Below are 23,958 nucleotides of genomic sequence, written 5' to 3' on the forward strand. Positions count from 1 at the left end.
GAAACAAAAACTTCTAAAATTTATTTATCTTCCCTTTTTCTTCCATCCAATTTAGACGCAGTCCGCTATCCTTTTATGTTTTAAAATCCATCACGATTAATATTGATAATAGTAATTACAATCTATAATTTTATCCGAACTTGAAAGATAACAAGCGGTTTTTTAGGTATTGTTATCAAACTTTACATGTGACATTGTGGGTACCCAATGCCACAGTTTAATCCTGTGCTAGCTGAAGATTGTTTGTAATTTCAATCCATATGCATTTAGTGTTTTTTCACGTAAAAGTAACTACCGTCTGTCCTGCAGCCTGCTTCTGGTTGCTAGCTAGAGCTTTTTCAGGTCACTTTCCTTCACAAAAAGTCCATGGAAGCCGTAAGGAACTCGCCGAGGTAACCTTACGGCAGCCACAATATCAAGCCCTGGTGATTTTGCATCCATCACCAAGAACTTGGACTCTCCTGCTATCTCATCATGAACATACGACACCACGTACCCATCATCTTCCTCTGCCTCTGGATTCTCAGGCTCCCTTGCTACAAAGAAAGGCTCGCCACCATAGCATCTTGGCCCAAATATCCTGCTAGCCACCGTGCATTCCTGCCGCTCTCCTTTGGACACATCCAGCTTCACCACCCCTGATATCTTTGGCATAGGGTCACCTATTGCTGCGTACACGAATCTGTTCTTTTTCCCTAAATAAGCTGGGTTAATCACCCCAAAGTCCAGGTTTCTAGCTGAAACCGGGTTTCTTGTAACTATGCCTGTTTTCAAGTCTATTCTCACTTTCTCAACCAAGGCATGGATAAGTTCCATTCGCTCCAGTGTGTGTTCTACTGATAAAATGTTTGGTGCTAATATGACTACGGCATCCTCCTCATCCCATGCGTTGATAGCGTGTATGATGTTGAACCCTGGCACATCGAACCATTTCATCTCTGACTCGTCCGTTGCGTATCGAGGGATGATTCCAAGCCTGGATACTTTTGCTGGGTCCGAACCCACGGGTGAGCCACCTCCAAATATCATTTCCATGGGGTTCATCCCAATCTGTATGTCCGCAAATATAGCATATTTGCTGCTAATTCCAAAGTCATGGAGGAAAGAAGGCCTCGTCATGGAAAATATGGGCACATCTGGTTGTTTATTTCCATTTCCATCGAAGTGAAAGTATGTTAGAAATGGAGGGACGGGACCATATCTGAAAGCGAAGGCCTCCCCTGTCTCCAGGTCGACCTTGGGGTGAGCAGTCATGCTCATCAGCAGCTTTCCATCAAAATCATGACGACCCAGCGTCTCTATGTCTCCATTTGATGTCAAACGCACAGCATAAGGTAGATCCGACTCGCCAAGTGCGTAGAGTCGGTTGCCAAAATAAGTCAAGCTAGTGTTTGCTAGACCAATACCATTAGCTGGATTAAATTGACCAGCCAGAATTCGAGCAGCAGAGAGAGCACCGCGAGCTGCGGAGGCAGCAAGTCCATTGAATCCAGAGAACACATTTGGAAGAAGTGGAGCCCCAGCATCACGCTCCATGGTATATTTGTAAGTCTTGACGTAGCGACTGCAGAGAGTGGCTTTCCCCTGAGAGATCCTGATGGAGTGAAGCATGCCATCACCATCAAATAAATGGTAAGGTCCTCGAGGGAGGTACTGAGGATTAGGGCCATTGCGGATGTATGCACCATCAAGGCATGATGGTAGAGATCCATGGATTACCTCACACTCAGTTGGAGGAAGTTCATCAACTGGAGCAAAGTTATCACTAAGTACATATCTAGGATCAACTGATGGCCGAAGCGGAGGGTCTATGAAGTTGTTGATGACGCCTTCCAATACATTAAACATCATGGTGGGCTGGTTTGGCTCTACAACTCGTCTATCATTTGCAGGAGATTTCCTTGTCGATGGTGTTGGTTTTGTTGGAGCAGGCAAGGTTGTTGTTGATGATGCAGGGCGTGGAGTTCTGCTGGTGGTAGGTCTTGTAGTTGAGTTCTGGGGTTTCTCTTCAATTCTAACTGATGATACATTGAGGGAAGGAAGATGACGAGATAGAAATGATGGTGTGGTTGTGACAGCAGATCTAGGAATGGTCATTGCCATGGTACCAGTGAGGAGCTTTGAAGTTTGTATTGCAGAGAGGAAAGAGGACGATGAGGCATCCATTTTGTTGCCTTCAATTCGTTAACTGTTTTAAAAGGTAGAGAAGGAAGCTGAAGAATAAATGATTTCCGGGGATTGAGTTTATTTATAATCAGTTTTATTTGTTTTGGTAATTACGCAACAATTATTATTTTTATTTTAATTAATATAGATATTCAAGTTAACTTGTATATACCTCAACTTATCTCATGAAGTCCTGAAATTAATAATTATATAAACCTACAGTAATTTTAAAAGAACTCAAACTCGTGACTTTTAAGAAACAAACTCTTGAAGTTAACTAATTATTTATTTTTTATTCTATGGAGGGACATGTATTAAATGAGTGATTGATATATTGATTGAGATTATTTTTAAAATATTTTTAAAATATATATATATATATATATAATATATAATATATATTTTTATTTTTTTTATTTTTTAAAATTTATTTTTAATATAAGTAGATTAAAATAATTTTAAAATTTAAAAAAATAATTTTTTTTTTAAAAAGCATTGTCAACCATCAAACACACTTAAGCACATTTATCCACTTGTTTTTGTGCACTCATCTAGGATATGATCGTTACCAAAGTGGTCCACTAGGAAAAGAATATCTAACAATGTATGGCCTATGGCATCCCTCTCTTGAAATTATATTATTATTATTATTAAGTAAGAAACTAATATGTGTGGGATTTTAAATGTAGTTAGCACTGTTAATGAACTCAAATAACATTGTGGATCAACTATGTACTTTTTAGTAATTTATTTTAGTCCTTACAATTTAATTTTGGATGATTTAATTTTAATTGAAGGCCTATTGTTTTAAATTTTTTAGTTAATAGTGGAATTGAAAAAAAAAATTATAATAAAAAATACATAAAACATGAATAAACTGAAATAATACAAAAAAGTATTTTTGTATTAAAATTATTTTTAAAAAAATTTAAAGGAACCTAAATTATATAATTTAAAATAAATTTAAAAAAATAAAAAATATCTAGCCAGAATATAACCCAAGAATTAGGAGGGGGTAGTAAAGTAAATAACTCTGTCTTATATTGTGTTTTTTTTTTTTTAAAAAAAAATAATATAAATCATATCTTGATATCTTATTTATCAACTTAAACTTAAACTTTTAAGTTGAATTGATTTTTTAACATATTAAAAAAATATATAAATCATATCTTGAAACCTGATTTAATAATTTAAATTTTTAAGTTAAATTGATTTTTTAACATGATATCAAAACCTTGATAACAAAGTAGTCACGAATTTATATTTTATATCTTTATTTATTTGATAAAAATTGTGTTTTAAAAACAAGATCACGTGAACCTATACAAGTTTTAAATTTAAAGAGCTTTTACTTGAAAAAATATTTTATAAAATATATAAATCATATCTTAAACCCATCTAATAACTTAACTTAATTTTTTAAATTAAATTGGTTATTTTACCTCCTTTAGCCCTCTCCCGATTTCCAGATATCACATCGGATTCTTATCAATACCTATAGCACAAGCAAAATTATATTTTCGGCTTCATTTTCATAAAAAAGATGTGAAAACACTCATCTGAATATTATAGACAGAAATCGGATAAATCTACCCTTCTAATCTAGGCAGAGGTAAGACCATCTATCAAATAGATTTGACATACTGTTGTAGAGATAGGATAGGATAGGTTCAGCTGTTTAGGTAATTAATTACTTAAAACCTCATTTGGAGATATAATTGTGCCAGAATTTTTTTTCCTGTGTTAATATTATGATATAGAATATTTTAAAAAATATATTTAAATAAATTTTTTTAATTTTTAACATCACATTCAATATTTTTTTCATATCAAACACGGTTTTAAAACACAATTTCAAAGGCAAAAACAACCAAACTCTAACAAAACAAAGGAAACAAAAGAAGTAATTAAGATACCATAAACAAAAACAAGAACAAAAAATTAGCCTGATTTTATCCTATAGAGAGAAGAGATCATATACCTGCATGTAATGACAAAACAGCCATTGCCATACTCGATGATACGAGGGACCACATGGTAAGCCTATTTGTTCTACGAAAAAAGAATTCTTTTTGGAAAATAAATGGTCAAAGATTGTAATATTTCGCGATGTTGGGACTAAAACTATTGAAAATAAGCCAGAAAATCCAAAAAAAAGGTGAGTTTAAAATAATTTTCCTGTCTATTTTATTGTATAATATCATGGAAGTAGTGTTGTAGATATATGAGTGCTATTTTTCATTATCGAGTCTTTTATATATAAAAAGTAATTTTTTACTTTATAATGTTAGAAAGCACAAAACCTATTCTAAATACTCGTGAAATGAGATTGTTCGAGAACTCAATCGTCTACCTCTTTACAGACGAGGGTTTCGTCTAGTGGCAAAAGGCCAGTTCTCCTCATGAGGCGAACACGCTTTGAATCCTTGTTGGTTGTTGTGGAACCTGCTTTAAGGTGCTTGTCGATACCATGAAAGAGATTAGTCTCTTGATCTGGAAGGGGCCAGTGGATACGCCGGAGCAACCAAAAATACAAAACAGCACGTTCAACTGGCTTCTGTTTTCCTACAGGGATGATAACCGGCGGAGAGTCTTGTTGCACAATGATAGCAAAATTTTGTCTTGCATCTGCATTCAAAATTGATAAAAGCTCGTCATGCATGCTCTAAATTGTTTTCCTTCCGTACAGAATAAGTTTACTTCTCACATCTCATTGTGGTGGGATTTTGAGATTCATCAGAAGACACAAGTCTCTCAACAGACGAGTGCATGGTTGATCAATCTGCTTGTAACAAGTTTACTTCTAATGAAAAAGGAATTAAGTGAAAGAAAGTGAAATATTTCATATTACAAATATCTCTCTCATTTGGTTCCATAAGAGTAAAATAAAAGACGGGAAAAAATAAGTGAAACATTTTACTGTCAAATCTTTTTATCAATATATGGTTATATTTTGTCACTTTGAGATCAGTAATTTTACTAAAATTTATTGTCTATAACTACAAATAAACAAAGAGATGTAATTAAATCAAAGCAACAAAATATGAAGCACTGCGATTTATCTTAGAGGGATCACAAACCTGCAAGTCATGACAGCACAGCCTCCATCAAGCTCAACACAGCGACCACAAGAAGGACAAGATGGCCACTTCTTATCTTTTGCAAGCTGCCTAAAGAGAACATCATTCATCTCTTGTTCGTTCAATCTCATCGCACCAATAACCAGCATGCCATTCAACCCCACACTGAAAGCAGAAGTCTTTGCTACAATTTGGACACTTTGATTTCTTCACAGTTCCACCACTTTCATTCACAATCAATTCTGAACAAACCCTATAAGGGCAAGAGGTTCTACCCCACTTTAAAACTTAAGTCTCGCACAAGAGATCAGACCATTTCACAAACAAAGCTGGAGAGATGATGATAGGCTGCAGGAGACAGGGTCCAAAAGGTGTCCACATTTCAATCCAGGGCAATTTATATTTGCTGTACTGTTGTCCAGGACTTTTGACTTCTATGTATTTGGCAATGCATTTTCGGCCAAAAAGAGTGTGCACAATAATTTTTGTTGACAAAATATTCCTTTGGCAATCCAGGTTCTGTGCAAATCTCAGAAGTAAAAGCGTGTAAAATAATTTCAACCAACAATTAAATATAAATGGGGACATACATGGCAAAAACAAATTAGAATGATTGGATATTTGTATGTAACCGATCAACAAAATAGAACTTTCACTGTAGAAATAAGTGAAAAGGAAACCTGGAATGTCATTGTTGTTCATCTCCTGATGCCATTGAACTAACCAGTACTTGCTTACCTGAGGAAAATCGGTGATGGATTCAATTTATGCTTGAAAATGCTTTTTGGCTGATATCAGGTTTGATCATATCTTCAGAGGGCCAAACATTTCTGCTGATGCTAATCCTGTTACGGGGATTCAACTCTGTTGCTTGGGGTGCTAGTTTATTTTTTTTTCCGTATCTGCTGCGTTTCTGAGGTTATGACAAATTTTTGGTTTTGGTCTGCTACTGTGAGTTACCGCATTATCATTCCTGTCTTCCAAGGGTATCTGGCTTCATTGATTTCTGGGTAAACTTTGCTTCCTCTAGCACTTGCTTTCATTCTTTCGCCTGTTTTCTCTTTTTGGTGCCTTCTTCGCTAACGATCTTGTTTTAGTCTTCTTTGGCCTTTCTGCTGCACTTTGGCTCTGCCTTTTCAACACTAATTATCAACAAGTCTTCCTAACAGTGGTAAGCAGCAACACAACCATTGAACAAACTATTACTTTATTATTATATTTTGTTCGAGAAGAACATCATTTACAACCTTTTTCTTACAACCTATTTTCGTAAACGTTATTTACAACCTTTTTTTTTTTGGGCATGGCCTGTACAACTGTGAGTTTACCTTTTCTTAATGGGAGGGAATGTATTTCAGAAAAAAACAAAATAGCAGAAAGCTAATAACATCGAAAAATGAAAAGATTGCAAAGAACATATCCACAGCGCTTGTGCTTACAAAGGCCAGAATGGAACGGTCCTCCACATTGATGGCAAAACCGAAACCCGCATCTGCATTAATAATCAAAATAAATCAGAAATATTACAATCTACCTCGTGTATAGCTCCATTCTATCTTTGAATTCATTTTTAATGAAGAAAACCTTCAACCCCACATTTTGAATTCAACTATTCGTGAGAGCTTAGAGAAAGACTGAATAGAACTTTGACATTCAAGCATAAAAGTTCTCAGATAAGGTAGCTAATATACTCCATGACTCCAGTTTAACCAAATTAACAGATCGAATCAATACTTTTTCTAATTTTGAGAAATATAATTGTTTTCAGCCATTATAACATCTTTTGATGAGCATTAAACGATAGTACAATGTTGCTCTATATTATTTTCTCATATATTATGATACTGGAAACTGTGTTGCATAATCCAAACAATAACAATCTATTGTCAAAATAAAATGTTACTAAAAAAAAAAAAATTCCAGAGAGAGAGAGCACACCTGCATTTTATATCTCTGCATCCACTAACTCGCTCAACAGAGTGACTACAATTATAACATCGAGTCCACCTTTTCTCTTCAATCAACTCACCAGCCAGAATGTCATTCCTATCTCTTAGATGTCTGCTCTCACTGCACCGATATCCTGTATGCCAAGGAATCTTGCATAGGAAACAGAAATTTTTCTTGCAGTTAGGACAATTTATTTTTTTCAGCTTATCCTTACACTCATTCAAAACCAACACTGAGCAATCTCGGTATGGGCAATAGCAGCTTTCAGACCCTAAAACCATTGAATCACATAGACGATCACACCATTTCTCAAATATTGGTTTTGAGATGATAGGCCTGCATGAGAGAGGGTCTAATAGTTGCTTGCAGTTCAGTCCAGGGCATTCAATGCAGCCAGAGGTTTCCTCAACTGTTACTTCAATATATTTAGTTATGCAATCCAAACAGAATGGATGTTTACACAGGATACCGTTCTTGAAATTTCTGATTGATAGCATAGGATCGGAGCAGATTTCACAAGTAAAGTTTGAATCTTCTTCTTGTTGCAACTGTTCTGTGCCTTCTACTTCTGTTCCTTGGGGTTTTTTCATTGTGTTTCCCATTATATTTTCTGACTTTTGATCTGCTTGGGAACTTCAGAGGAGTATCCTGGGGTTTATCTTCAAATCAGAAGTCCTACTCCAAGGAAAAACAAAACTCTTTCATCTTCAATGCTCCGATGAAGTTAATAACACTGAGAATAATTAGATAACAAGTTTAATTTAAGCAAAACAAAAAACTAACGAAATAAACTATGTACTTAGTTTTATTCCTTGATTATCACAAGGCAGCTGAAGTAGCATAAAGGCAATGCCATGTCAACTACCACTAATGAAAAGAAGGTTATCTTTACCCTGAAAGGAATGTTGCAATTGATAATGATATAATCAAGTATTTCAGCACGCTGGATTGGATAACCATATCAAAGAAAGCAAAACCAAGTAAATGAACCGAAAGAAACAGGTGACTACGGATCACAAAATCAATCACAAAAGCATGCGCTAAGTTGTCAGGAGATTCAAGTGCAATGCCTCAATATTTTTTCCAATCCAACAGTCTGATTGTCTTAAAGCAGGTAATCCCCCGGTCCTTCATCAAACACCGGTTGTTAGTCCATGATTGGAGTTTTCCAATAGCTGTGTCTACGTTCTGCGCACTAGCAAATATGGGCTGTATTGAATCCCAAATTACAGTCCGACTGCAAATCCTGTGACAATAAGATTTGATCAAAGAAAGGTTTAAATCATGTACGAGTATAAGTTTACTGTGCAACAATTTGATTGCTAATTTAAAACAATGGAACGGGTGCGGCTTACTAAATGGTAAAGGGATTCCATTGTTTTAGATTCAAGATACCCAGGATTCAAAGTTCTTTCACATTGAAGCATTTTCTCAATTCAGAACAATTTCCAACTTACAGTATAATGAATTCGATCTATATCAACCAGTGAGTGATAAAGAACGGAAATCTTTCAGAAGTTTAATCAATTAAATAGAATAAAGGAAAAGAAAGGCAATTTTCTTTCACTTTATAATAATTCGAAGCACTGCTTAAACAGTAGATCTCTTTCCTGAAATTCACACAAGAAATTCCTTTCACTTTCCAACTAAAAGCAGAAAACAAAGTGTAACAAACCAAAGGCTTAAATTGAACAAAAGTTTTTGTCTTTTAGATTCATAGGTCACTGAAATGTTTCGCTTTCCATCATTTTCCGAGCAAGCAAACAGAAAACCAAAGAATCACAGAAATAATTCAGATTTTCGTCTCAATTTGACTGGAAAAAAGTACCTAATTCAGCAATTCTTAAAGTAAATTACCTAAACATAAAAAGAAAAGAGGACCCAATTCAGCAAACACAATATTAACAAAACATGCACAGTAACAGAAGCTGAAATCCACTTACATGGAATTACTTGAATTCCAAAACTCAAATCAAAATTAAGCTTATTTGGCTCTGTTTTCTCTTTTTAAGAAGCAAAATTCCAAGAAACAGAGCTCTCCTAATATTTAAAACAGAGAGAGTAAGTAACTTACAGAGAAAAAACTGATCTGTTTTTATACGAGAGTGAGTGGGAGAGGAAGGGAGAGGGCCGCAGGAGCGGAATTCTAAGATCAGGTGAGTGATGCTTCCTTATTAAGATTTGTTAACTGCAAAAGAAATGTCCCTCATTTCTATATTTGTTAACTGGACGAGGACAAGTAATTTTTCAATCCTTAGTGACAAAAGTCTGGCGTATTTTGAGGTGAGTGGACCCGTAAAAAAGCTTGGCCCGCTGGTAATAAAGCGATAAGATGGACATGAAATGATGAAAATGAGTTGTAAAGTAGACGTGATAAAGACGAAGAAGGGGCATTGATATTTTCTCTAGTTAATTCATACTTAACTATTTGACCTCTGTTCAGTTGCGTGAGGGGTAATTTTTTAATTAAATAAATTCAGATGTTTACGTATACAATTAAATAAATAAATAATTAATATATTATATATATATTAATAAATAAAAAATAATAATAATAATTAAAATTAAAAAAAAAAATCATGAAATATATATGAATTAAGAACCTTATAACACGAGTTAGTTATATTTATTGATTTTATCTATAAAAATAATTTTTTTATTTAATTAAAGTATAATAAAACTAGATACACAATGAAATTAATTAAATAAAATAAAGGAGAAAAAAAGTATTATGCAAGATAGATTACACATATTAAAAAAATTATATAAAAATAAAAATTATAGATAAATTATAATAATTTTTTAAAAATTAAATATATATATATATATATCAAATAATTAAAAATGATCTCTATTTAAAAAGGCTAAATAAATAAAATAAAAATTTAGGGTACAAATCTACATATAAATTAAAAAAGATATTAATTGAAAAATAAAATTAAAAAAAAAATCACACAGTTTAGCAAACCAATATAACATGTATGACTTAATTGGAAAGAACTCATGTGTGTGGGTCTTTTTTTTTTAATTTCTAATGGGATCGTCATCCGTCTCATTTAAAAAAATAAAATAAGATGATGTATCGTTTGTATTTCCTCATATTTTAACCACTATAATAGTTCAAAAATCAGGGTTGATAGTTTTTTTTATATAAAAACCTATTTTTTACCCAAAACATATTGAAAACTCTTAAAGCACTTTGATAAACCCATCAATGACCTTAAAAACCGCATAAAACACTAAAACCAAAAATATTCCCACACTTAGATCTAGATTTTTAGGAAATTTGAAGTTAAAAAAATTATCTAAGTTAAACTTCCCTTGTATAAGTTTGAAAAAGCCACCAATTTGCTTTTCTCTTTTCACTTTGGTTCACTATCTTTTAACCTAAAAGATTAATTTAAACTGGCCTATATTTTAATCGCCAATAAAAGAGAAATAATAAAAAAAAAATGAACACTAAATCCATGATATTTTATGATGGGATCCACGGTGTAATAATAAAAGAAGAACAAAAAAAAATGAACATTAAATCCATGATATTTTGTGATGGGATCCACGGTGTAATAAAAAAAAGGAATGAAAATAACACTAAATCCATGATCTTTTGTGATGGGATCCACAGTGCAATTTGCACAATGAATCCCCTACTTCTTTAAGTGTTTGTTAATTAATTAGTTTTATCGTCTATGTAAAACTTTAAATTAATTTCAAATATAATGAAAAAATATATTATTATTTTGAATGCAATTTAAAAATATCATGATTTTTTTTTAATTTATAAACAAAAATATATTGTTTACACAAAAAAATGTTATATACGATGAGAGTAGGATTTCAAGTCAATTTCTAACATGAAAAAAATAACAATTATGTTATGGATATGCTCTTATTTATCATTAAATTTATTAATTGAGAAGTGAATATTTTATATTTTAATAAACATACAAATAAATATATAAATTAATAAATGCAAAAAAGTTATTAATACTAATTTAATATTAAAGCGAAAAACTTATCTCAGTAGAAATAAATAGTTTCACATGCAAATGATTTATATCGACAATCATTTTTATTTTAAAATTTTTCATTCATTTAATCTTAGTGGCTAAATGTTGATACTAATAAAAAAAATAATTTTTGGTTTTTATAAAAATCTTCATACTAATACAACTTATTCATATAAAATATAAGAATGTTTTTTATACAAATCAAACTAATCTTTTCAAAGTATATGATAATAAAAAAACAAAAATGTAAAAGATCATTATTTAAATAAAAAAATTTAATTGAATAGGGTAAAAGTAAAAAAAAAAAAAAGTAAAACATAAAAATGGCTTGAGTTGACAATGGACATATATCTTTGTGGTGAGATTTTTTATTTTTACATTTTATATATGAACATCTAATTTCATCTACACTAGTATTATTCAGTTTACAGATTATGAAATTAATAAAACTTTCAACTCCTTAGTGATAATCTTGAATGTATATTCCTTTTGATGAATCTTGATATATTAAAAAACAATAACACCATTACTTAATTATGAAACTTAAATATATAGAATAATTTTGATTTCATTAATTTCATAAAAAAATCATTTTTTTTTCTAAATTTTATTTAACAATAAAATTGACAAAATGTGATTGGCACCCATTAAAATTACCAATTATTTATTTAATTATAACACGTTTAAGTTACAAAATCAAATTCAATTTAAACAAAATTCAATTTCTCTAAAATCCTAAATAAACCTTATCATACAAATCATATATTAATACAATAAATTTCCCTTAGTATAAAGCTGTAAACACTTAAATATATATAAAAAAAACTAAAAAACTAATTAAATTAACCTAAAACATAAATTGGTAAAAAAAAAATATATATGAGTTTGCTTACTTTGTATATTTTAGAGTTTATACAAAGTAAGCAAACTCATAAATGTTAGAGTTTATGTGAAGATTACTTGAAGTTCATATGTTATTTTCAACTTTGAATATTTGCTTTAAGGTTGAGTTGTTGCAAATCACAAGTCGTCCAGGTATCCAGCTTCTAATGGTAATCTACACGAACCACTTAGTGAAAAATTTTCTAAATCCTTTTAAGAGATAAGGGTTATTGCACCTTAGAGTTCTAGTTTTGTTTCTTTTATGATTTAGGTGTTTATGTACTGTATTTTTTACACATTCTTTATATATATACATATAAGAGCATTCTATTTATACAAAAAAACCTAAAAAACCCTATAAACAACAAAATATTAATTTGTCTCTTAAATAATATCATATATATTATTTTAGAATGATTTTATAAATTTATTCAATTAAGTCTCTGCTTGATTTTTCTAGGTCTACAATTGTAATACCTTGTATTAATTACATTTTAGTCCTTAATTTCTAAAATTTAGTTACAATCAAGTCACACTTAATTAATCATCCAATTTTAGTTTCTCATTAATGGTTCTTATATGTGTGACTCATTAGGTTCTCTAATAAGTTGACCCAAATATAAATTATAATCCTAAATAAAATAAGATTAAGTACATTAAACAATTTTTTTTTTATCAATTCAATAATTGATTGAGTTATATTTGAAGATCAAGTACAATGTCTAATAATCTATCATGATCCCTCAAATATTAAAAAAGTCATAAGTGGTTTGACTTAATCTTTCATTAATTAGTTTCTTGGTGTAATTATTATCCCTTTATCAAGAATGTTTTGATTTAGATATTATAGTATGAAGTATGTTTGCTTTGTCAAATCATGTTATTTCTCAACATTATAGTCATTGATTATTTGAATAATATTTTAAAATTCTTTTCAAAACTGATTCTATCTTGGTTGATGATTTCAGAATCAATACTATTTGAGAACAAATAGAATATTTTTTTTCTAATTCATCTAGAATCGTGAATCCTCTCTTGATTACTTAAATATCTTCATATAATTTACATTATATTCAATATCTACTTGTTTATTACTCTTAATTAAGACAACACATGGTCAGAATAAAAGCATAACAATCTTTATATAAAATAATTTAGTAATTTTAAATTTAAAGATCACTTATATAATTATCTAAGGAGTCTTTTCATAGACATAAATAATATCTTCATATGAAATTTCTTGCGGATTACTTCAGTGCGTATGTCATCTAACAAGCACATATATATTAATTTCAGATATTTCTCTCAAATCTCAATTTATGAGAATAGTTGCTTTATATATATAAAAAAATATAATATGTATTAGTCTGAACAACTTTAATTAAATTTCAATTTTAATAGAATGTTGGTTAGGAACATTTAAAAATAATGCTTTGATGTAATGTGAATCTTATAATTATTATAACTTTATAATTTTTTTTGTAAATATTTTTGTCCCATAAACTTTATTATTACTCTTAATTTATTAATAAAATATAAATTAATATTAAAAATAAAAAATATTTTTATTAATAATAAATATATTCTAGATGAACAATAATATCTATGCTGCTAGTAATTAACTACTATATGGTATATTCACTAGCAATCTTTAACTTTGGATCTTCGATGAGTCTGATACTGGGGTTCCTCCTTGGACGTATTAAGATGTCCTCATTAGTCCATCAACTTGTTAGCAAGAAACATAGCAGAAACTTCCATCTAACTTCGTATGACAACCTTCTTCGTAATTCCAGTCCTCTCATTTTCCAAACCACAAGTAAGATGGCATGTAAGTCCACATGATCTCTTCACCAAGAAAATGTGAACACTATTATAAATTTGTTTAATACCAACAGATTTATTGACAGAATATTTATATAATTTTATATTATGTATTCTAAATAATTTTTTTTAAAAAAATATTTAAAAATACTTATTGGGGATTTTACCGACGGAATATATATGTCAACATTTGACAGAGAGCGGGGAAATGTCAATCTTAGAGATGGATTTACCAACAGAATCACTTCATCAGCATTTTACAGTAACTTGGTGCAAATTTCACAATCATTGACAATGTTATCGACGGTAATTAGTCTGTCGGTATTGCATATAGTTAAGTCCGCTGGTATATTTTAAGTAGAAACTTTTTTTTTTTGGCTTGTAATTTCCGTTTGTAAAACCATCGGCAATGTTTTTGTTTTTTTACTGATTGCGTTAGCGACGGAATGAGCTATTACCGACAAAAGAAAAGCCGATAGATGGTTTCTATTGGTGATGTTATCGGTAATAAAATTACCGATGAACTATGAATCACATACTGATAAAATATTTTTGTTGATAGAATTGTGAAATCTTGTAGCGGAAGAAGTAAACTTAACTCCTTATGCTCTATATATGTATTGTTTTGTTTTGTTTTTTTTTTAATTTTTTCTATCTCAGGCCATGCATTAATCTAAACAAGTATATATTTAGATTATAGAACTAAGGGCACAACGAGATAAATTATTATTTTTATTTTTATATTTTAAAAAAAGACAACCAAAATAGAAAAGAAAATTTCGATGGTGAAACCTCTCTCTAATTAACAGGTTAGGTTATCTCCAGGGGCCACTCCCAGTTGATTACAATAATCAGTATAATACCTAACCCGAGCTTGAACAGTAGCAGAATTTCCTCCGTCGCATTCAAGAGCACCATTAATGGCTCTAGTAGTTTCCCCGAACCCTTGGCTGATTACAGGTTGGACAAAATTCATCCAATACCACAAAGCTGCCTTGAATGAAATTAAAGGGTCATTGGCCACGATCTCAGGTGAGTTTAATCCATCAAAACCGATGCTTTCTCCGGCTGGTCCATAATTATAATTCCATGAGAGCTGGAGTGGTCCTCGGCCATAGTAACCTTTATCAGGATTGCATGGATATTGTGTGTTGTCCTCATCACAGTAGTCCCTTGACGGTCCATTGATCTCTTCTATGAAACAAAAATCTGCAGAAAATATTCTATTTGTTAATTACTAACTAATAGAAATTAACTTGTTTACTACCAGTTGTATCTGACCCTAGAATTGTTACCTTCGCTATGGATTTGCTATACAAAGTTAGATTAACTTTTCTCATAAATTTTAATTTATTATATAAAAGTATATTGTTTAATGAGGTTTATTATGTTAAATCAAGTTTTAGTGTATCAATGATGGTTAATTCAGGTGCTTCGGCATTTATTATCTTCAAGCAAAACCTTGAGTTTGAGTCTTGTTGATGAAGTACACTATTATTGTGAAAGCGTTATTTTTTATTGGGCTGATCCAACTCAATTGAATTAGTTAGGGTTTAGTGAGCTATTAGGTACTAGAATTAAAAAAAAAAAAAAATTCAAATCCTAGAGTAAAAAAGAAAAATTAAATCTTTGAAATATATGAGTTTCAGGATATCGTTAATCACTACTCGTAGCTCCATTACTAGTTCACCAAAATCTCACTTCCCCAATATATGTTATACTTACATCCTTGAACATCATTATTTAAATAGTTATTTATTTTAATATTTTTTAGTTTTTAAAATGTTAATACAGAAAAGAAAAGATAGAAACATATTTGATACAAAAATCCAGAAAAGGGACATAAAATAAATAAAAATAGAAAATAATAAGAAATAAAATAAAAAATAATTACAAAGGAAAACTTTAATTATAAAGGCGTCAATTAGTTCAGTTAAACTACGAGGTATAAATTATAAATAAATATATCTATAAACATCGACAAAACTTCAGACGACAGATGAGGAGAGAAATCTTACGTCCAGTCTCATGAGTGACATGGGCAAAGAAAGCTGCGATCTCCCGCCTGGAATCATCAACTGAACCAATCCGACCAAATCGAGAATATGAACTGAGAGCCTCAAGAAATACATCTCGTGAATAGAAGCTCTTCCCGACACAACTTGAATTAGCTTGGTCAAGGATCCGACCAAAAAATTCTGGGGTCACAATATCAGGCACTGAGACATCATTGGTAGGAGCTGGTGCAAAACATGGACCCTCTTGACACCCAGTGTTGCAATAGTCATTGCCGGTGCCACAGAAACCCCACCGGCTGCAGCATTCGTTTGCGGCACACCCACAATTTTGAGCTACAATATAGCCTGGCAGAGCTCCGGCAACAAGAATACCTAGTAAAACAATGACTAACTGGCATTTTCTTGTAGAGGGTGCCATTATTTCTAAATAAAGAAAACTGTGTGCACGGTATATAAATGTAAAGATGAGAACTTGATATTTATAGAGCTACAATTAAGAGATTTCAATTGTTTGATGCTTGAAAAGTCAATTTGAACAAGCAGTGCTTTGTCTAGAAGACGAAAGCAGTGCCGGTGGTGGTTTAGCTTTGGTAGGCATTGAAAAGTCTACTTCTTAATATAAATTGATACCTCCCTGCATGGAAGAAATCTTAGCAGCAATTGACTTTTTTATCTGATAACAAAACCATGCCTCAGGGAATTCTTAGGTATTGTTTAATTCATTGAACATCCGAAAATCTCCTAAATTCTTCAATTTTGAAATTTAACTTTGACTTTTCGAATTGTCGTGCACAAGTGACATGCTTTTTTGCACTAATGTTGAAGAAAAATGGACTTGCACGAGACGTGTTCTTTATTGGTAAAAAATGTTTCAAAATCCACTACCACCTTCAAGGTGATATGGTTAAGCATTGCAACTCTCTCATGTTTTTTTTTTTTTTTTTTTATATTTTTTATCATGCAACTCTCATTACTATTTATCACGAGAAGTGTATACAAGAATTTCCTCGTCATTATTATTAAAACTATCTCTCAGAAGGTGCAATTTTTTAATCATTTGTGGTATGTGATAATTAATGTTACTAAGAGTGTGCTTAGGATTTCGTTTATATCTCCGTTTATATATATTTTAAAAATGAATTTAATTTTTTTTAAAATTACATCAATATTTTTCAATAATTGTAATATGTTAATATTAAAAATATAAAAAAGATATTTTAACAATTTTTTTAAAATAAAAATACATTTTTAAAATACATCTTATATCACAATATCAAACACATAAAATATCAATCAGTACCCATTGACATTTTATCAATAATTTATTCATTAGTTAATAATGATTATCTCATGGATATGGTAATTACCGGATTTGACTAAATGTAAAATCTCATGAAGTCAATCAATTAAATTAAATGCGTGAAATCTCTTGTGAGACTATTCTACCTTCAAAATTGACTGGAGTGTTTTGTCGACGCTACCTTATTACAATCAGAACTTCCCTTTAAATAACTTGACTTTTCAATATAAATTGTAATTGTTTATTACAATTAAAACGATTAGTTAATAAAAGAAACTTTAATTTTAAAAAATTGTATTAAAGAATAATGTAAAAAATATTTTTAATATATATATTTTTTAAAAATAGTTTGAATTAAAAAAAAAATGACACGCATGTATACATTTTCAACTCGAAGATACCACTACGACAGTGAGTTGTTTTTCTCTTCCGTTAGGTTCAATATTTCGAAACATTTATGATGAATTCTTGTGCTGAAGTGTGTGGACTTGGATCGTAAACTTTATTTTTAATTTTGATTATTCTTGCTAAAACATGTTCTTTGTTATGTCATTCTTAGAGAGTTGATGCTTCTACTTTGCTCGGAGAATTTTTGTGTGAATGAAGGTGCGCAGGTCTGCGTGTATTGGACTGAGATGGATCAGAATAGATGTCATGCTCCAGTGTTGGGCTGTTCAGTGCTGACCCAAAAAGCCTGCAGGCCCAAACAGCCTTCCGGCCCAAAAAAAATAGGCTGTCTAGCCGACGCATTCTATCATGAAGTTTATACGCATAAATTAGTAGATCTTTATCTGCTTCTCCTTCACGAATCATCATCATAACCTTCTTGTCTTTTTTTTTTTTTTTTCCAGTAAGACGTTGAAGCATATGAGTAAAATGTGATTATTGTTTTCAGCTATTATGCCAAATTTGTTTTTTAAAAAATACTTAAATTATATGCGTTGAGCCACTAAGATGAACTAAGAACACATAGAAGGGCTGTAATGATATGTTTTGTTTTGATGTGGTTGGTTTGGGCCTACTTTTTTATTTTAATATTGCCCATGTATTTTCTTTCTACCATTGTGTCTCACGTAAACTGTAATTCTTGATTAAGAAAAATATGAAGAATGTTGATTGAATTCAACAATTATGTGTCGAAGGGCGATGCAATTTTATTAGGGTTTCCAATTAACAGCGCAAAGTTTTAGCTCTCGCTCATTTCCAGATCTTTATAATCACTCCTCTCTTTGAGAATTTAGACTGGAAATATTATCATCAAAATTTTAAATCTTAATTGCTAGAGATTTCCTTCTAGGACAATTTTTTTGTTGCTTTGCCCAGTGAATGGTTAACACTTAACACATACTAATAGTCGGATCCTGAACCGTAGGAGACTGAGGCGGAGAGTTATTTAACACTGATTCCAACATCGCCATTAATGGCTTCAATTCTTTCCACAGCTCGTATTCTTGGTTTATACACAGGACCGATATCTATTAACAAGAGATAGTCCATGAAAGAATCTCTATGGCCACACAAGATAGCCCAACTCAAGGATAAAAAAGAAAGAAAGAAAGAAAAGGGGTTTTGTATTAAATACAGGCTATACAACAGCAAATGAAGCACAGGTCATAAGCATGGGGGGGCCCAAGTTGTTCTTAGTGGAAGAAGAAGATGAGACTAGAGTAGGGGGGAATTTGTCATCGATTGGGGACTTCATTGACGTAGGAGGGTCAGTGGAGACTAATGAGGAAGTGAAGATTTCTCTGCTGACAACGGGTAGCCCTAACCCTAGGACAATGAGGATCCAAATAAGGATCAACAACAAATTATTCATGGCGTTAGTAGATGCCGGAAGTACCTATAACTTCATGCATTTAAGGGTTGCAAGGAGGCCAGGGTTGGACACAGAGGGGTGCTGCCTAAATTTATAAATTTTCAATTCAGAAGAGCCAGCTCCATACCCAAGCTCTTGTCATAAAGATGGGTGGGGACGCCATGGTTTTGGGAATGCATATTGGTTGAAGGGGTTATGCCCTATAATATGGGATTTTGCAACTCTGACAATGGAGTCCCACGTTGGAGGAGATAAGTTGCAGGTTAAAGGTATTGGGGTTCAAGACTCTGAGGTAGACTAGGGTTTCTAAAGGATCTTAGAAGAAATTGAAACTTGTAATATATCCACGGAGAAGATCTAACTTCTCTAGTTTTCAGTCTCTCTCTCTCTCTCTCTCTCTCTCTCTCTCGTTCTTTCTTTCTTTTACAGGCAAATGGTCGATGTATGACTAGGATGTAACCCTGTTCTTAGCAATTTCTATCAACGATGACAATTTTGCATACCATTTAAACAATAAATTGCACATTGTTTATTATAGAGTTATTTACCACTGATTTCAACATCACCATTAATGGCTTCAATTCTTGCCAGCTCATATTCTTGGTTTATATACAGTCCATTAAACACAAGATAGTCCTTGAAAGAAAATAGAATATTTGTGGCCACATATATACTTCATATTCTGCGGAGAGTCACCTCTTTATTATCATATCAACAATAAAACCGATACATTGCACTCCACTTAGAGGAGAACTAGTTATTTGACCTAAGCTTCAAGTTAAGGATTGTTTTTTTTTTTTTTTAAATAACATTATATATGTAGACTTCTACGACGATTATACATAAGATTTACAAAATCATTGATAAAAAATTCAGTCAATATCCATTGATGGAAGTGGATGGAATTTGACGAATATTCTCACAAGGGAATAGTCTCTTACATTGTTTAATTTATTTGAGATTTATTTTAAAAATTGATGAGAGTTGATGTATAATAAGTGAGATTTTGAAAGTTTTCATAAATCGAACACCAATTCATACTAGTTAGACATTAATCAAAATACTTGATTGATAATTTCTAATCCTTTGGAAACTAATTAATCGTCAAATGTTTTGTCTGGAAAACGATTAGTAATCATCAATATTTAAGGGATTAATCTGAAATTTGTCTTTAGGGATTTATAAGCAAAAAACGCACAAAGAGATTTACAAAGATAAAATTGTTTAAACTTTCATAGAATCATCTTCTCTAGAAACCATTTTCATGATTTTAAAAATAGATTTAATTTATTACCTAGTCCTTGTAGTTTAATGAAGCCAATCAATGAGTCCTTGTTATTTTAAAAACTATTATTTAGTCCTTATATTATCAAATCCATTCATAAAATAGTTATTTCATTTATTTATTGGTAAAATCCATTCCAAGAAATACATCGAACTCGATCGAGAGTTACAGAACACCACTGGGTATCCCACCTTACATTCGAGTTTAAATGGCAAAAGGTAGATTCCATTTCATTTCATTACTATACTATAATATGCATAATGCAACCTAACAGCTTAGATTATCGCCAGATGCAACGCCAAACTGCTTGCAATAATCTGTGTAATGCCCAATTCGATTGTGAACAGTATCAGAATTTCCACCATTACATTCAACTGCACCATTAATGGCTCTAATCGTTGCACCAAACCCTTTGTCGATACACGACGTTTAGCGACGGTTCCACTTTTTTATTTATCTAACAATTTTTTTTGATTGGTTGGGGGAAATGAAGATTTTATTGGAATCGCCATCTAGTAATATGAGAGAATTAGAAATCTCAAATTAAATACTGGTCCCAGAGATTCGGGTAGTGGGTTAGTTATGATTAAGGGAAGGTAGACACCACCCTTAAAACATCATTTCAAGAAAGGTTACCCTTACTTGTGTGTTTTTTATTTGTTTCAAATGATATTATATTTCGAGCTTATTTGCAATTTTGTTATTTTTAAATAGTTAACGTCGGTCCCTAGAAATAGAAGACACGTGAAAAATGACATCAGTCCCTAAAAATAGGAGATTTGTCTAAAATATCAACGTTTAACCCTAAAAAGGAGAATTACGTTTGAGTTACCAAAAAAAAATTATAGACATAATCCATATTTGATATTTAAATACCCTTGACATCGGTCTTTTTATGTAAAAAGAGACGTGTCGACAAACAATGTTTGTAGGAGATGCGTCAAAAAAATGGATGACATCCATTCCTAAAAATAGAAGACTCATCTAAAATATTGACGTTTAACCCTAAAAACAAGAATTACGTCTGAGTTACCAAAAAGAAATTATGGACATCATCCATATTTGATATTTAAACTTTTGACATTGGTCCTTTCCTGTAAAAAGAGACGTGTCGACAAACAATATTTGTTTATAAAACAAAAATTAATCTGATATCGTTACGCAATGGGTATAACCATATTCGAGAATTGGGCTTTGGACCCACGAACGATAACATGATAAGATGGGTGTTGGACCCGCGTCGTTATTCATTTTATACTTATTTTTATGTATTTATTTTTTTACATGCAAGAAAATTTACAAATACTTATATATAAAAATATATAAAAAAAACTGTTAGGAATCTCAAAAAATTACCTGAGTGCCACTGTATAGGTAAAAAGACTGAAATACCCTTGAATTTCTTGGAAAATTATGAAATTGCCCCTGGTGGCGTGTGTGGCTCACGCGCGGTTACTGTTGGCGGCAACGAAATTTCCTAGCGAGATTTCTGGCCAACGAATGGTTGATTCTAGTAGATCTGAGGGAGAGGATTCTGATGAAGGTGGTCTCGATGGCCGTTGATGGCTGAAGAGGGAGAATCGTCGGTTTGAAGCTTTGGTGGCCGATGAAGATGCGGCCTTTTTCCGGCAAGGTGAGGTGGAGAAAACGCTAAAAACAGTCGGGGTTTTGCTTTATAGGAGGCTATCAACCTTTCTGTTGTGGTTCAGAAACTTCAAACAACTGGAAATGGAAGATCGGATGAGAGAGAGAGAATCGCTGGCGAGAGGAGAGAGAGGCTCCGAGATTGTGCTAAGGTGTGAAAGCGAGTATGGTGTACCCGTACAGCTGAAGGGTGTGAGCTGTTGGATTGTGGATGAACCGATCCTTCGACTGTGATTGGCTTGATTTGAAAGTTGATTGGACGGTTCGGATGAGCTGAGCTTTGATTCGGTGTGGCGCGGTGCACCGAAATCTCGATACACCGTGTGACGTGGCATGACAGGATTAAAGGGCATATTATTTCAAAGGCTGAGATGGATTTGGGTTTTAATTTAGTGTGGTAAGCCCTATTATATTATTTTAAATCAAAGGTTCAGAACTAACACTATTAGATCGAACGGCTATAATATTTTTGATATTTTTCAAATTGTTTTTTTAAAAAACAATATCTTACTTGCATTAAGAAAAACTAAAAAAAAAAAATTCAAATAGTAAATATACTTTTTTTTCTTTCTTTTTTTCTCTACTGTCATGGCTATTTATAGCCAATGAGCAGGGGACAACATATTTATTTCAAAGGAAAAAAAATCATCGCAACAACTAATCCATCTACCATAATAAATTCTTGTATTATTAATTTTGTTTTATTATATATAATAATAAATATTTATATGGGTCAAACTAAAAAACTTAAATCAATATTAGAAAAAGCCCGTTTCAACTGCTAAAAAAATATATTTTAATTACCGAAAATTATATTGGAACACAAAAATACATTTGATGGGTATCAACCCGGTGAATCGGGTTTTGACCGAAAAATGATGGTTTTGACCCGAAACAGCCTGAAAACTCATTTTCTTATCCTGGTCGACATGGTTTGACTCAGCGGACTCGGTTTTGATAAAAAATAATGCTTGTGACCGAAAATAACAGTTTTGACCCGAAACGTCATGAAAACTCATTTTTTACCCTGGTCGACATGGTTGGACTCGTATTGACCCGGCGGACTCGGTTTTAATAAAAAAGGATGGTTTTGACCGAAAATGACTGTTTTGACCCGAAACGTTATGAAAACTCATTTTTTTACCTAGGTCGACATGGTTTGATCCGTATTGACCCGGTGGACTCGGTTTTGATTAAAAATGACGGTTTTGGCCGAAAATGACGGTTTTGACCGAAACATCATGAAAACTCATTTTTTATCCTGATCGACATGGTTTGAGCCGTATTGACCCGGTGAAATCGGTTTTTATGAAAAATAACGGTTTTGACCTGAAACATCATGAAAACTCATTTTTTACCCTGGTCAACATGGTTTGATCCGTATTGACCCGATGTAATCTGTTTTTATGAAAAATAACGGTTTTGACTGAAAATGACGGTCTTGACCCGGAATGTCATGAAAACTCATTTTTTACCCTGGTTGACATGGTTTGATCCATAATGACCCGGTGAAATCGATTTTTATGGAAAGATATGGTTGACTCGAGAAAAATATATTTTGAATTTTAAACTTTTTTCTTAATTGTTTTTGGATTTTTATGAATAATAATAGAAATAAAATAACATTCAAGAAAATCTTAATAAATCAAAAATTGGGTTACAACACCCTCGAGTGACTATAAAGCGAACATTAGTCATCCAAAACCATAAGGCAGTCTTGAACAACACAGCAGGATCATTGGCCACAGTTTCAGGAGAGTTTAATATTGATGATGTTCAACGTCGGCTCAACATGATTTTGAACCAACAAATAATCTCTCCATTAATATTGATGATGTTCAACGTGTTGCAGTTTTTGAATGTTCTTAGAATATATTTAGAAGTGCGATTGTGGTTATTTTTTAAAGTGTTTTTTATTTAGAAATGTATTAAAATAATATTTTTTTATTTTTCAAAAATCATTTTTGATATCAGTGTATA

The 23,958-nt window shown here is 31.9% G+C and overlaps 2 protein-coding genes and 1 non-coding gene across 8 annotated transcripts; all 3 read right to left on the reverse strand.

Annotated features, from left to right (window-relative positions):
• LOC118056662 (probable carotenoid cleavage dioxygenase 4, chloroplastic) lies at positions 1-2,233 on the reverse strand. The gene has a single exon (XM_035068937.2). The coding sequence runs from the start codon at positions 2,164-2,166 to the stop codon at positions 328-330; it is 1,839 nt and encodes a 612-aa protein (XP_034924828.1). The 5' UTR covers positions 2,167-2,233; the 3' UTR covers positions 1-327.
• Positions 2,234-3,646: 1,413 nt separating this feature from the next.
• Positions 3,647-9,509, reverse strand: LOC118056663 (uncharacterized). 6 transcript variants are annotated; one of them, XR_012168886.1, is made up of 6 exons: positions 9,271-9,509; positions 8,089-8,442; positions 7,185-7,929; positions 5,247-6,738; positions 4,520-4,794; positions 3,647-3,661 (listed from the first exon to the last, which is right to left on the reverse strand). It is a non-coding gene; the product is annotated as an uncharacterized protein (transcript). The 6 variants fall into 6 exon arrangements; XR_012168890.1 differs by lacking the exon at positions 3,647-3,661 and having other exon boundaries at positions 4,381-4,794; positions 5,247-5,765; positions 5,985-6,738; positions 9,271-9,508; XR_012168889.1 differs by lacking the exon at positions 3,647-3,661 and having other exon boundaries at positions 4,381-4,794; positions 7,185-7,871; positions 9,271-9,508.
• Positions 9,510-14,628: 5,119 nt separating this feature from the next.
• On the reverse strand, positions 14,629-16,389 carry LOC118056574 (endochitinase EP3). The gene is made up of 2 exons (XM_035068820.2): positions 15,931-16,389; positions 14,629-15,121 (listed from the first exon to the last, which is right to left on the reverse strand). The coding sequence occupies exons 1-2, from the start codon at positions 16,346-16,348 to the stop codon at positions 14,715-14,717; spliced, it is 825 nt and encodes a 274-aa protein (XP_034924711.1). The 5' UTR covers positions 16,349-16,389; the 3' UTR covers positions 14,629-14,714.
• Positions 16,390-23,958: the final 7,569 nt, after the last annotated feature.

Source organism: Populus alba, chromosome 19 (assembly GCF_005239225.2).
Source record: "Populus alba chromosome 19, ASM523922v2, whole genome shotgun sequence".
Taxonomy (NCBI): domain Eukaryota; kingdom Viridiplantae; phylum Streptophyta; class Magnoliopsida; order Malpighiales; family Salicaceae; genus Populus; species Populus alba.